The 14,076-nt window shown below is 43.4% G+C and overlaps 1 protein-coding gene across 3 annotated transcripts in view; it reads left to right on the top strand.

Annotated features, from left to right (window-relative positions):
* vps50 (VPS50 EARP/GARPII complex subunit) overlaps window positions 1–14,076 on the top strand; it is a 137,970-nt gene that overhangs the window by 108,838 nt on the left and 15,056 nt on the right. For all 3 annotated transcript variants that reach the window (XM_048229255.1, XM_048229256.1, XM_048229254.1), the window contains 3 exons: window positions 1,675–1,823; window positions 5,882–5,978; window positions 8,514–8,672. In XM_048229255.1, the coding sequence (XP_048085212.1) occupies window positions 1,675–1,823; window positions 5,882–5,978; window positions 8,514–8,672 (405 nt within the window). The remainder of the gene's footprint in view (window positions 1–1,674; window positions 1,824–5,881; window positions 5,979–8,513; window positions 8,673–14,076) is intronic.

Genomic DNA, 14,076 nt, shown 5'->3' with positions numbered 1-14,076 from the left:
TTTTGTCCCTCCTGGCCTGTGTGTTAGTGGCTGGATGAGGGTCTTTTTGTGGTGCCCTGTTCACAAGCATTTCCCAGGCTTCACATACATGTTCTGGTGGGGAATACATTTGATTTTCGTTTTGGTTATTTAAGCAGAAATAACATTGAAATGAAGAACATAGCCAAAGCTGGACATGGCCCAAGATAAGAACGTGATAAGAGGCCTACTCTGCTGTGCTGCTCAATTGAGAAATGCTTCGGCATTCCTGAAAAGGTTGAAACGCTTGTCAACTCGTAGGGAATCTGGGGGAAAGCCCATAGGTAAGAGCCATAGAGGAAAGCATTAGGAAAAAAATATTCAGTGATGTTTTGTTACATTGGTACTATGTCTAAACAGGATACCTACCAAAAGCTGCACTCAAACACATGGCACTCTGCACATTCTGATGTAAGTCATAATTTTCTGGATGTCGCTACCAGAGAAGTCATCATGCTTCAGTCTGTTGCATCTGTCACCAAACTGAGCTGAGGCTGTACAATGCAAATGATGCCCAACTGAAAACTGGTTCAAATCAAATGGACCTCACTTCTCTCCATTCAAGTCCTATGGAATGGTTCCGTTCATTTTTTGTCTATGCGCCTTGGCATTTCTGAAAAGTGTGACAAGCTTGTCATTGCTACACATGGCATTTTAATCCCTGACAAACTCTCCAAAAATGTCATCAAGTCATTTTTTGGATGTGTCATAAATCCGTTTGTCTTTTCATCTCCACGATGTTATGTAGGGTCAATTAGAGCTTACAAAAAAGCGTCTTAGTCACACACAAGTTCAGTATTTTTGCCGCTCTGACCTTATGACCTTAATGTGTGTATCGGCAGATCCCTCTAAATGAAACTCTTCAAACCTAGCGTTTAATGTTACTTGAGCGGAACAGGATGCTGTTTGCATGTTGTTTACCATGCTTGCATGTTCTTTTTTATAGTAAACAAGGTGTTTGAAATCATTAAGGCTTTGAGGGTGAAGTCTACAGTACATCATATGCAGCTGCTGCTAGATGCAGTGAATGTAAATGCTGGGTGTTATTGTGCGTCTTAGTGAGCCTCAAACTAAGCAACAAAGACTTCACCTTTCTTCAGACAGCTAGATGGAAGATGACGGGAGCAGAGATTGGGGAGGGAATGATGTAATCCCATTTTCTCTGCCTTTGAGATTATTCCTGTCTTTTTCTTTTCTTTTTTTCCCGCCTTCATGCACATTTATTCCAATATTTTTCAAAAGTCAAAAGAATACCCTTGTAGACTCAGACCCAGTGTTACGAATCCCAGCTCTAAAATAGACCATGGAAAGCTGTGTCAATAAAGCAATGAATAGAATCTCATCCATGTTTGTTTGTAGGCTTTCATCTCTGGGGATATGATGGTGATCTGTCAGGATTTGTTTACGTGTGTGTGTGTGGCATACAAAAAAGAACTTTGCTCTGTGACATAAAGGAGGACAGATTGAATTGTCGTCTGTTTTAAGCAACAACACTAGATAAACAGCCTTTTTGGTGAAAATTCACTGTGAAGAGAAACATACCACACACTTACATGTATATTTACACCCATTCACCCATAAAGGTGTTGGCAGTAATAGCATTCAGCATTCTTAATACTTAACTGTGTGTGTGTGTGTGTGTGTGTGTCCACTCAGGAGCCCAGCGGGGAGAGCATGGGTCCCCATGGTCCCCCTGAGGAACGCCGGGAGAAGGTTCCCAGCCCCCACCTGAGCCAGATGGTGGTGCTGACCTCCAGTGGAACGCTCTACGGCCTCGCCCAGAGAGTGGTGGCCACCGAGTCCCTGTGAGTAGCCATATCCACCTGCCACATTTTGTGTATTTTGGATATTTTGGGCTGTACCACATCTGGTTGACCTGAAGTACAATTTCATGTTCTGAGTTGCTGTATCCACCTACCTGGCCCTCATACTCATTCTGATTGTTCTTCACCATCTACTTCATCCTCTCTTCTCCTCTCCTCTCCCCCCTTCTCACCTCTCCTCTTCTCTCCTCTTCTCTCCTCTCCTCTCCTCTCCTCTCCTCTTCTCTTCTCTTCTCTTCTCTTCTCTTCTCTCCTCTGCCTGGTTTTGTCCATCTCTGTCTCTGTTAATGCCAACCACTGCTCTATTCTCTCCTCTCGTGCTCCTCTGACTCCATTCTTCTGTCTTTAGCTCTCCTCCTCCTGCCTGGTGCTATGTCCCTATTGGATTTTGATTCCCTCCTCTCAATCTCAAGAGGAACTCTGAGGCAAAATCTCATTACGATCAAAGCGCAACCCCCTCACTACCTCGAACCACCATCACTTCATCCACCATGAATCCCACAGATAAAAAAAAGATGAAGAGGAATATTATCTCCTTCCACCAAGGAATCAAATGGTGTACGTCCATCTGTCCTGAAAGAAACAGATTGAAAAACAAATCAACATAAAAGGGACCGCCACAGCAGTGGACTCACAAGACGGAAACTTGACAGGCGCCCAGCGTTGCCCATATAAGGCAAGCGTGGATACTCCTGAGGCTCTTTAACTAAAGTGTCCTGTCTGGATTTGTCTGTTTGTCCCCTTGCCCCACACATCGCTGCCCTGCGCTGAAGGTCTCTGACTACGTCCGCGTTATTTAATCAGCCCTCTTCATCTCGTGCCTCGGCCCTTCTCTGAAGTCTGTAGACGTCGCCTCCCAACACGTCTCCAAACTTTTTGAAATCACTTCTTTTTTTTTATGTCACTACACACCCAATCTCACACACTTATACAAATACACTCACACACTTATACTTATACTCCCATTCTAATCACACTCATTTCGAATTCCATTCTGTTTTGGACTAACAAAGTACGATTGGCAAGCGCTTGCCTCGCGGCCGCCTCAGGCACGCGTAGGAGCTGAGGATGGAGGTCTTGGCTATCGATGAAGTGCGTTGGAAGCCCCCCCACCTCGCTCTTTCCCAAGCCTCAGAGATACCTTCTCTGCCTGTCGCCAGATGGTTTGGTCAGCCTCGCCTTGCCAGTCCAGCAGCGAGATGGCTCAGAGAAGAGAATGAGAGAGGGACATAGAAGGGTTTTTTTTTCTTTGATGGGGGGAAGGAGAGGACAACGATAGCAGAAGAGCAACTGTGGCCAGCGGAAAGGGGGGTGGAGGGGGCCAAAAATAACTTAATTGATGTTTTTTCCCTTTTTTTATCCTCTGCAAGGGAGTGTTGTAGCTGCAGGGAATAGTGTACGGCACAGCTCTGCTCCGACTTAATTGCATTGAAAACGGTGTTATATATATATATATATATATATATATATATATATATATATATATATATATATATATATATATTTCTCCCGCCCCCTACACACACACACACACACTCATGCTCCAAACAGAGCCATTCCAACAGCTAAAAGGCTCCTGATTAGCTCCCCCTGCCAAAGCCTGGACACAGGTCTGAATCACTTAGGTCCTTGACCCCTCATGACACCCCAGTTCATCCCCACGGTTTATCCTTCCCGAAAGCTCGCTCTCTGCCCATGGCAATCGATAATGCCCTCAGGAAAGGTGACAATTTACTGCTGCTTGAGCTAAAACAAGGAATGGGGGGAGGGTATTTTTAAGCATATCCACTATGTTTTGTTTGTGTACAAAACAAAATTTACTAAGTAAATAAATAGATAAAGAGTAACCTGATAAACTAGTCCAATTACTCTTGGCTTGTGCTGAGGTCCATTTCCGACAGTAAATAAACAGTCCTCCTCCCGGCCTCCCATCTTCCTCCTCCGCCAGTCTGTTTCTCTGGCCTCAATTCCCTCTTAAATGCATGTCTATTTAAAACACAATGATGATAATGTGTGTCTGTGAGGAAGCCAAAACAGAATGCATTAGCGACAGGCAGCTTATCTGGATTGAGCCGAAGGGTGGTCTTGCAGTGACTCCCTGGACATATGAATGGGAAGAGATTCTGATTCAAACTCATCCTCTGTTGCCCAGTGATAACTCTCCGATTCCCCATTTAAGTCCATTTATTTTGCTGCTTTCATTACCACTGTCACTCCCTCCATGATGCGTGTGTGCGTGTCGCCTGTCGTGTGTGTGTGTCGTGTGTGTGTGTGTGTTTCTGAGTTACTGAACGGACTGCATCTGTTTTCAAGTTAATGAATTCTTAATGACTGGGAAGGGCCTTTGTGTCAACTCCTGTCATTTGCACACTGCAGCGGTGGCTGATTTTTCAGTTCTGTATTGTCTTACTGTCTTATTGGCAACCCCCTGTGCAATGCCTGTGGGGAGGGTGTGATGCAAGTTCAACACACACACACACACACACACACACACATACACACTCTCACACACACACACACACAGAGCTATCAAGTTATCATATAGCAAGATCATCTTCCTCCATTTTCTCCATGCTTCTATTGCTCATTGGTTGTGTCTTCTGTACTCTGTCATCCCTACTCTGTTCAAATCAACTCAAGTCGATGTGTATGTTCAGTTGCAGTTGTAAGCATAATTATATCACTGTCTTTGTAGACAGCCAAGCTCCAAAAACAGCAAAAAACAACTTGGTACAGCCTGGACCATAAAAACATAACAAACTGATCCAGCCAATCACCGACGAGATGCGCGTTTAGGAGAGTTTCAATCACATGGGAGGGAGGGTGAGTGAGTAGCGAGCTAGCTCACTGTTTTGTTTGAATGTCAACAGAAGTGACGTTACCCGAGAATACGAGAAAATGAATGTCTAGTTCCCAGACCCCATCTCAATGAGATGATGTCTGACGTTAGCCAGGCTAACAGACACCGGCTTTCAGATGTAATATTAGCCCGCTGAACTTGTTGAGCTTGTTGCCCTGATCGTGTTCCTTAAATGTGCACAATTATTGAGGTCTTGACAGCTAAGAAAGTTTGAGCATTGATTGGCCCTTTTAAAGAAGTTGTAATCGGCCAGGGTCTGGCCTTTGTTTGTTTTTTCAGAAGGCCTATTGATTTTGTTTTGTTTTTTTCCTTCATGGCTCTTTTCACCCTCATCTGTATACCTTGGCAGGAGTTTGGATAAGAATTGGATTTTGTGCAACTAACAGCGGGGGAAAATCAACGTGATTAACTTTCTGAAACCCCAAACAAACAAAAAAGTCCCTCACATCAGCAAACATGCACCAGCAAGTCCATAATGTCATGTTAAGCTCTATTGCCTTAATTAGCATAGGCCTCCTGCTTTAATGCCGAGGGCAGCTGCTTGTCCTGGGAAATGATTGTAATGGCTGCATGATGGTTTGGTATACTGAATTATTTCCAGTGGATAGGAAATTACCTATGTTGCCTCCGGAGATTTGCTTCTTAGTTGAGACCGTGTACAAGCTACACCCCTGCCGTGGTTAGATTCCCCTTACCTTCTGCAAGAAATGAGAGATGAAGCCAGATTTTTGCTCTCTTTAGCAGAATAATTTTTGAAAGGGCCAAGTGTAGGATTTGAGTTGTCTTGAATACACCATTATTCATATTTGATATATTAATATCATAATATTATGTAAAGTTTTTCCCCACTACATATGAATTATCTGTTTTGCTGCTGGAGATATGTATGGCTCTTTAGTTAAAGCCATCCATAAACTCTACCGTACCTACTACCTACCTTAAGATATCCTGGCAGGGCAGCATTACCTACCTACTGGATAAAATGAGAGATAATGCCCGATTTAACCCCTTCTAGTAGATCTCACAGCCAAGAATGCCCCCCGCTTGAAAATGTGTTCATGAAGCAAAGGAAAGGTGTCTGTTTGGACAAGGAGAGGAACACTTACTGGCAGTGAATCATCTTTTGTGTCAGTCGAGTTCCAGATAAAAGTCAAGGGCATGATGTGTTTCTTTCACGCAGAGTGTTTCTGGCGGAACAGTTTGACTTCCTGCAGTCGCACCTTGACGCCATGATGCCTTCAGCCAAAAAGCCCTTCTTGCAGCAGTTCTACTCGCAGGTTAGACGACCTCCCCTCCTCCACACACACACACACACACACACACACACACACACACACACACACACACACACACACACACACACACACACTATTTCTGGATGTGCCCTTTTCCCTGCTTGTCTACATCATCTTTCATGTTTTCACCACCCACCAGTCGTGACTAGACCCCCGAGCTTCAAAGGCTGATTTCTACCATCTTAAAAACAACAGAACAGAACAGAACACTCTACTTTGTCTGTCACCTGAAGCATACGGCTCACAGTTATCAACTGGGCCAAGCCCACAAACGTGCACAAGCACACAAACACATGAGCATGCACAAACTTTTACACACACACATCCTGTTCTCTCATATACACACACACACACACACACACACATCCTGTTCTCTCATACACACACACACACACACACACACACACACACACACACAAACAACATACACACATAGACACATAGATAGAAAGAGAGAGAGAGTTGGCTTTCCGTCATGCCGTGCTCCTCCCCAAAACCTTCCAAAGTATTTTCAGCCTTGGCCCCATTGTGTCACCCCCACTACCCTTTTCCTGCCCCACCCCTCTGCTCTTCCACATCTTTGGTGCTGTCAGATTGAGTGGGACACGTGATTTAATATTTGTTCACCATTGTGCACCCTCTTCCCAAACCCCCTCTCTCTCTCTCTCTCTCTCTCTCTCTCTCTCTCTCTCTCCTCAAACTTCAAAACAAAACAAAAAAGTAAATAAAAAAAAATTGGTAACACTTTATATAATAACTACACACAATTCATCATTTATTAAGCCTTTGTTACTTACAGTATTAGGTAATGATTTGTTCATTATTAGTAATTTCTTGTTCATACATAATTTATCATCAGTAAAGCATTTGTTCACACAGTTATACATGGTTTGTTCATAGTAAATAAGCCTTAAAAAAATATGTTTGTAAGTACATGATTTATACTTAATTAATAATGAAACAACCGCTTATAAATGAAATGATTTTCACATTATAAACCAGTTGAAAACTATTACAAAATGCTTTGTTCATCATTTGTAAAGCATTGCTACTATGTTAATTCTCATAAATAAAGTATTTGTACACACAGTTATAAATGGTTTGTTCATAGTAAATAAGCCTATATCTAAAATATGTTTATCAATTATTGTTAATACTTAATAAAGTATGCAATAATATGTTGTTGATGAAGTAATATTTCCATTATTTAACAGTTGTTACATACACATGCACTAATGATTAGTTAGGGTGAGGATACATATTTTATAAACCACTTCTTAATACTATAATTCATGATTAACTCAGGAGTTACAAGTGGTTAATTAATGATATTTTGTGAGTTTATCTAAAGTGAGGACTTTCTATGCCTTGCAACACATTTTCAAATGAGTTGTAAAGATTACATTCACACTCATTCATTTAGCAGACAAGCGACATACAAATGTTAATTAAATCGATTGACACAACAGTGAAAGCCGGGAATCGAACCCCCAACTTTTCAGGCTACTGCATGCTAGTCCAGCACCTTATCCACTACACTACCTTGGCCCAAAAAGAAACACCTACAACTATGCAAGAGTTTCTGTTTTCTTCTACTACACACTGTTAAGCATGTAGTATTAAACATCTGTAAACTATTATTAAATGCTGTACTCTTTGTTTGTAAAGCATTATTCCTACATTAATTCTCATCTGTAAATCATGTTTACACACAGTTAAAAATGGTTTGTTCATAGTAAACACGCATATCTCTATTATATTTTTGAATTGACTGTTGTAATACCACTGGACAGAGGTAGTGTAGTGGATAGGGAGCATGCAGAAAACCGTAAAGTTGGGGGTTCAAGCCCTGGCGTCCACCAATGTGGCTTTGCCCTTTAATTTCATTGACACGTGTAAGTCGCTTTGAGTGAAAGTGTCTGCTAAATGAATAAATGCAAATGTAAACTTTATAACTCATTTGTAAATGTGTTGCAAGGCATAAAACGTCCTCACTTTAGATGAGCTCACAAAATATCATTAACTAACCACTTGTAACTCCTGAGTTAATCATGAATTATAGTATTAGGAAGAGGTTTATAAAATATGTATCCTCATCCTAACTAATTATTAGTGCATGTGTACAGTATGTAACAACTGTTGTTAATGGAAAATATTACTTCATCAAAAACATATTATTGCATCATTTATTAAGTATTCATAATAATATATTAACATATTTCAGATATAGGCTTATTTACTATGAACAAACCATTTATAACTGTGTGAACAAATGCTTTACTGATGATAAATTAAGTATGAAAAATAAATTACTAATGATGAACAAACCATTAACTAATAAGTAACAAAAGCTTAATAAATGATGAATTGTGTGTAGTTATTATAAAGTGTTACCAAAAAATGAAAATAGAGACGCGTTACACCTGTTGTTCAGCTGGTGGAACCCTGAACTGAGAGGTTCTTGAGAACTGACCAGACATGTCCTCTGTTTTGCGTCTCTCCCCGACGGCACGACAGACTGTGTCCACGGCCAGCGAGCTGCGGAAGCCCATCTACTGGATTGTTGCGGCCAGAGCCATCGACTACGAGCAGATGCTGCTCCTCATGGCTGGGGTCAAGTGGGACATCAAGGAGATCATGTCCCAGCACAATGTGTATGTGGATGTCCTTTTGAAGGTACAGTGTGTGTGTGTGTGTGTGTGTTGTCTGTGTGCATAAATTGTGAATTGTGTGTGTGTACAGTATGCGTGTGTGTGTTGTTGTTATAAATGCTGTGTGTGTGTGTGGTGTGCAGTGTGCGTGTGTGTGCTGTTTAAAAATCCTTTGTGTGTGTATGTGTGTGTGCTCTCTGGAAAACTGAATGTGTTTGACATATTTTCTTTACACTGTTTGTGATCTTGAACATCTGTGTCGCTGTATTGTTCCTGCTCTTGGTAGAAGATGATGGCAGATGATGATAAAAGCTTAGTATTGAGCTAGCGCTTTGTTGACTATAGCTCAGTGCTTTTCACAGCCTCATCTTTCTGTGTAAGGCTATATAAGGCAGTCCTTGCAACTGCCGTTGTATGGTTATAGTGTATTGTTGAAGAGTTTGTCTCTTCACTTCACAAAAGTCTTTGAACACTGTAAGTGCCTAAGAAATATACAGGTCCTGTAGTTGTGGTCATATTGGAACCATAAATAAGACTCTTAAGGGCAGGCGTTCATTTTTGTTAATGTACTGATTACGGTAAAAAGCCAGACAGTGCAGAAGGTGATCTAAGAATTTAGTGCAGGTATCTAAAGGGGCAGCACCAGCTGTGCGCGACGTAGAATATCAAAAACCCACCCAAGGCACAGGAGACTACCCAGAGGCAATTAACGCTGACTAAGCCATCTCAGACTTATGATCTCACATCGACTGGCCCACGGTTCACCTGCCGGCGTGCAAGCGGAAGCTTCTAGCAGATCAATACGACGGGCTTGATGCCAGAGATTTGAAACCTGAACTGGGCTCTTGGTTTTATCCTAACCTTGGAGCGTGGCCTGGCAAGCTTCAGCTCTCCTTAGCTGTGACGCAGTGAGTGGAGTGAGTGAGTGAGACGTAGGGGGCTGCGGTGTGGTCGTAACGGTGGGAGAGCCCTGCGGGGTGGTGGAGATTGAGCAGCTGGTTAGTCCAAGGGGAGCAACGCAGGTGAAGAGAGATTTGTCCCTGGAGGTGGAGAGAGAACAAATCTAAAAGTCCTTTAGAGCGCAAGCACACACACACACGCACACACACACACACACACACACACACACACACACACACATATTCACATAGGTCTTTTACAGATGTCTATCTCTCTTTTCAGCATTTATGTTGTCTTTTCCCCCCCAAGAGTTTAAGTCCAGCTATCTCTTCTGCCCCCACCCCCTCCTGATTTAATCCTCTCCATTGCTCTCATTGTTTTCATTTTCTTAGCCTTGATTCATCTCTCCATCTTTCTGTCTCTCCATTTCATTGTGTCTTGTGTTGTCCCATTCTCCCTCATTTGTATCTCTCCCTCTCTTTCACCACCTCTCCTCTCTTCTCTTCTCTTCCCTCACATCTCTCTTTTTCCACTGTCTTCTAGCCCCTCACTCCATTGCTCTCTACCTTGTGTTCCATCAGTGTTTCTATCTCTTCATTTTTATTCTGTCTTGTCTTGCTCCCCCTCTCTCTCTCTCTCTCTTGCTCTCTTTCCCTCTCTCTCTTTTCCCCACATTGTTCTGTCTTCACCTTCCTCCAGCCCCACTCCATCGCTCGGTCCATCTTTCCGTAGGTGTTTCCATCTCTTCATTTTCAATCTGTCATCATCCCTCTCTCTTTCCCTCCCTTCTACCCTTTTACCCCCTATGCCCCACATCCATCTCCCCCTGCACCATACCACATCAAAGACTCTGATCTCCCCTCAGTGGCTGAACAATCTCACCCTATCCCACTCAGTCCAGTTCCATCCACTTCCACAGGCAGGCAGGCAGGCAGACAGACAGACAGACAGACAGACAGGCGGACAAACAGGCAGGCAGGCAGGAAGACAGACGGACAGACAGGTGGGCAGACAGGAAGGCAGACAGACAGACAGACAGACGGAGCATTAGATTCAAGTCACTGCCACTCACTCTGCTTTCCTCCCTACACACACTGGCTTAATGAGGAACTTTCCTTTAAATAAAATGCTCCATCTTTTATTCATGCACCTCTCTCTACACCTCTCCTCTCCCCCCAACACCCCCACCACCACCACCTCCTCGAGTCCTGGCCTTTCAGTGAGAGGTGAGAGATCTGTGTCGGAAGGCCTCATATGTCCCGGTACCCCGCCTTAATCGCTTGGCCGTCTGCTTTGGCCTCCTGACGGAGAAGGTCGCACTTATCAATTATTTGCCAGGATATGAGTGATTGGAAATGGCAGCCTGAGGAGGGAGGGACATGCGGCCAGGAGAGTCTGGCTTCTTAGGCCTCGTCGTTTTCTAAAAGTCGCTCTCGCTCTAGAAGTTGGGAAGCAGAGAATTTGGCCGTACACACACACACACACACACACACACACACACAAGCACAGCTATGCTGTTTCTATCTCATTGTCTTTAAAACGCTCACATTATCTCTGTCTCCATCTGCCTAAAACACTCTCCATTCCTCTCTCTCTCTCTCTCTCTCTCTCTGCAAATCTTTATTCATGCACCCTTCATTCATTCCATTGCAGTGTGTTCTGTATGGGGAGGCACAGAGCTATTTGCATGGCGCATGGCAGGGTGGGAAGAGAGCATGAGAGTTGCACTGGGTAGGTTGCGGCGTGAACAGATGGGACTTTTTTTCTCTCACTCTTTCCTATCTCGAGCTTGCTCTCTCTCTCTCTTTCTCACACTCAACAATTAAACAATTAAATTATAAGTGAAGCTTATTTGCACACCAAGCCCCAGAGAGTGTTCCACACGCGCATAATCATGTGTCGAGTGAAAGGCTTATTTACATAAGTCCTGAACTGCGCTGCGGCGTAACTTTCACTTTTTTTCTGCTCTACATCTCCCTCTCTCTCTCTCTCTCTTTCTCTTTCTCTTCCTCTCCTCCCTCCGTCTCTCTTACTCTCACTCTCCTCCCTCTGCTCCATGGATCTGGCCCACAATGAAAAGATAATATCCTCCTCCCCACACTCCTCACTGGTGGAAGCTTCCAAGCTCTACATTAGCGATGCCCCCCTCACCTAAGTGTCAGAGCCCAGATTCTCTCCCAATTTATAGTTTTTTCTTCCCCTCCTTACTTTATGATATTTTATTTTTATTTTATTTTTTAAATCATCTTTGGCTCAGTCTACTCAGACGATCTTAGACTTGAATTAAATATGGGGTGCAATTAATGCGGGAATAGGTCTGAAACGGCTCATCGTTTATTTATAATGCTTGACTTTAAAAGGCTACGCTGAGGATGGTAGAGTCTGCAAAGCTAATGGCCGGAAAAGCCTGCTCACTCCAGTGCAGGAGTGATCCTTTGGGAGATAGCAGCTCATCATTTCTTTCATTTTTACTTTCTTTTTTCTCAGGTCATTTGTTAAACTTTTTGTTCCGAGGTGTTCAGCAGTTTAATTTGTGAGGCACGTAGTTAGAGAGACCCTGTCTGTGCTCGTGCATACGGACACACACACACATGAATTGCTATTAGAGTGAGATGATATTTGCATTTAGATTGGCTGCATTTTCAGAATGCGAGTCTCAGGGAAAAAGTAACACCTCTCAGATGTGTGTCCCGATACGATGGAGTGCAGGGCTGGGCAAATGTGCCCTGATTTGAGCTGCGGTCTAATTGCGCAGTTGTGTGGGTGTTTGGGGGTCGGAAAACAAACATTTCCACTGGTCACTCACTGGCTTGACCGATCACTGCATCATCCTCGCTGCACATTCTTCACTGTTTGCTCTGTCGTGTCAAAATAAACAGACCTATACATAGCTGTATCCTATTCGTAATCCGTTTAGCTTACGGTGTTATTGGAGCAAATTAATTTCTGTTTAAAAGATTAGAATTCCTATCTTTGCATCAGAGTGAGTGTATAGCTCAAGCTTATTTATAAACACACAGTCATGGATGTTTAAAGAGAGAATAATAGCGTATGATTTGTTCCATTTTTAGTGTGTGTGTGTGTGTTTGTGTTCGTGTGTGTGTGTGTGTGTGTGTGTGTGTGTGTGTGTGTGAGCATAATCTGAATGTGAGCTTCACATAAATCACCACTAAGACCACATCTTTCTACACAAACTTATCTAGTTAACTCACATCACTCTGCCCTGACATTAAAAGCTGTTAAGCAGTTCAGTTTGAGTTAGAATGAATGCTTTCACTGCTTTACGAAAATAATTAAGTTCACTTAATTACTCTGCTGTGGATAAGATATCAGTGAAGACCTAAAACTGCTCTTTAATGAAAGGTTCTCAAACACTGTGGAAGTAGTTATTGGCAGACTCTCTGTGCTACCAAACGATATTGTCCAGCAAAGATTGCTTCTTTTCTTATTTTTTTGTACGAAAGAGAGAAGTCAGCCAGCATACAGCTGATTCAACACTTCTGTGAGCAGTGTGTGCGCGCGTGTGTGTGTGTGTGTGTGTGTGTGTGTGTGTGTGTGTGTGTGTGTGTGTGTGTCTGTCTGTCTGTCTGTCTGTCTGTCTGTGTGTGTCTGTCTGTGTGTGTGTGTGTGTGTCTGTCTGTGTGTGTGTGTGTCCTCGCGTACACGCATGCAGCCTGCCAAAAAGGGCAGTCACGCTGGTGTGGCAAGGGGTTTCTGGGATGTCTGTGTGCGGTGTGGGGAGTTTCATTACAATATGGAAGCGATGGGTTTTGCGATGCTTGTGGCAGGTGGGCATTGGACTGCTGGGTCTGGGTTAGACAAACAGCAGCAGGGCTTTGTAGAAGGCCTGTGATTTGCTTCTTAGTTCAGGACTCGTGCCCGGTATTTTTACTCTGTGTTTTCCCATAATAATCAGATAGTATCAAGGGGGCAAAAAGGAGAATGCTTGTGGAGTGTAGATTTTATTATTGACCCTTTCAACAATAAAAACAAAAACAATGCTTGAACGTTCTATTTGGTTCCCGCATTAAGATAACAAATGGAATGTTAAAACGGAAGCCTTGTGGGGCCAACTATGATGCTGATAATGGAACTCTCTTCCATGAGCAGATCAGCCAGCAGATTAGGGGGCGGTGGCCGTGGCCGTGGGCGGCTCTCTCTTCTCTCCGGCATGGTGATTAAAAAGTCGCTTGCATGATGTTCCTGTACGTTGCTCCTGGACAGTCCAGTGGCGAAACGTAGGCCTGCAGCAGCAGCTTCTCAAGGTGAAATCCTGACACAGCTTGTGCGTTGACGTCTTGATGGTTGACGATAGTGGATAGCTAGTTAGTTAGCTAGCTAGCATCACTACGTCGACATCCAGACGTCGGATGACAGTTCAGCTCAACTAACACTCAAAAGCTCACAGTCAGCTCCCACAGATCCCACCGTGTTGGGGCCTCAACTTGGCCAGTGCTGCGGAAATAAAGGGAAAAAATGGCCGACCTCACCACAGCCTCAAGAACAAAAAACTGTAGCTGTAATGGAGT

Source organism: Alosa alosa, chromosome 20 (genome assembly GCF_017589495.1).
Source record: "Alosa alosa isolate M-15738 ecotype Scorff River chromosome 20, AALO_Geno_1.1, whole genome shotgun sequence".
Classification (NCBI taxonomy): Eukaryota; Metazoa; Chordata; class Actinopteri; order Clupeiformes; family Clupeidae; genus Alosa; species Alosa alosa.
Note: the sequence above shows the minus strand (reverse complement) of the source record. Positions and strands in the feature narration are given on the sequence as shown.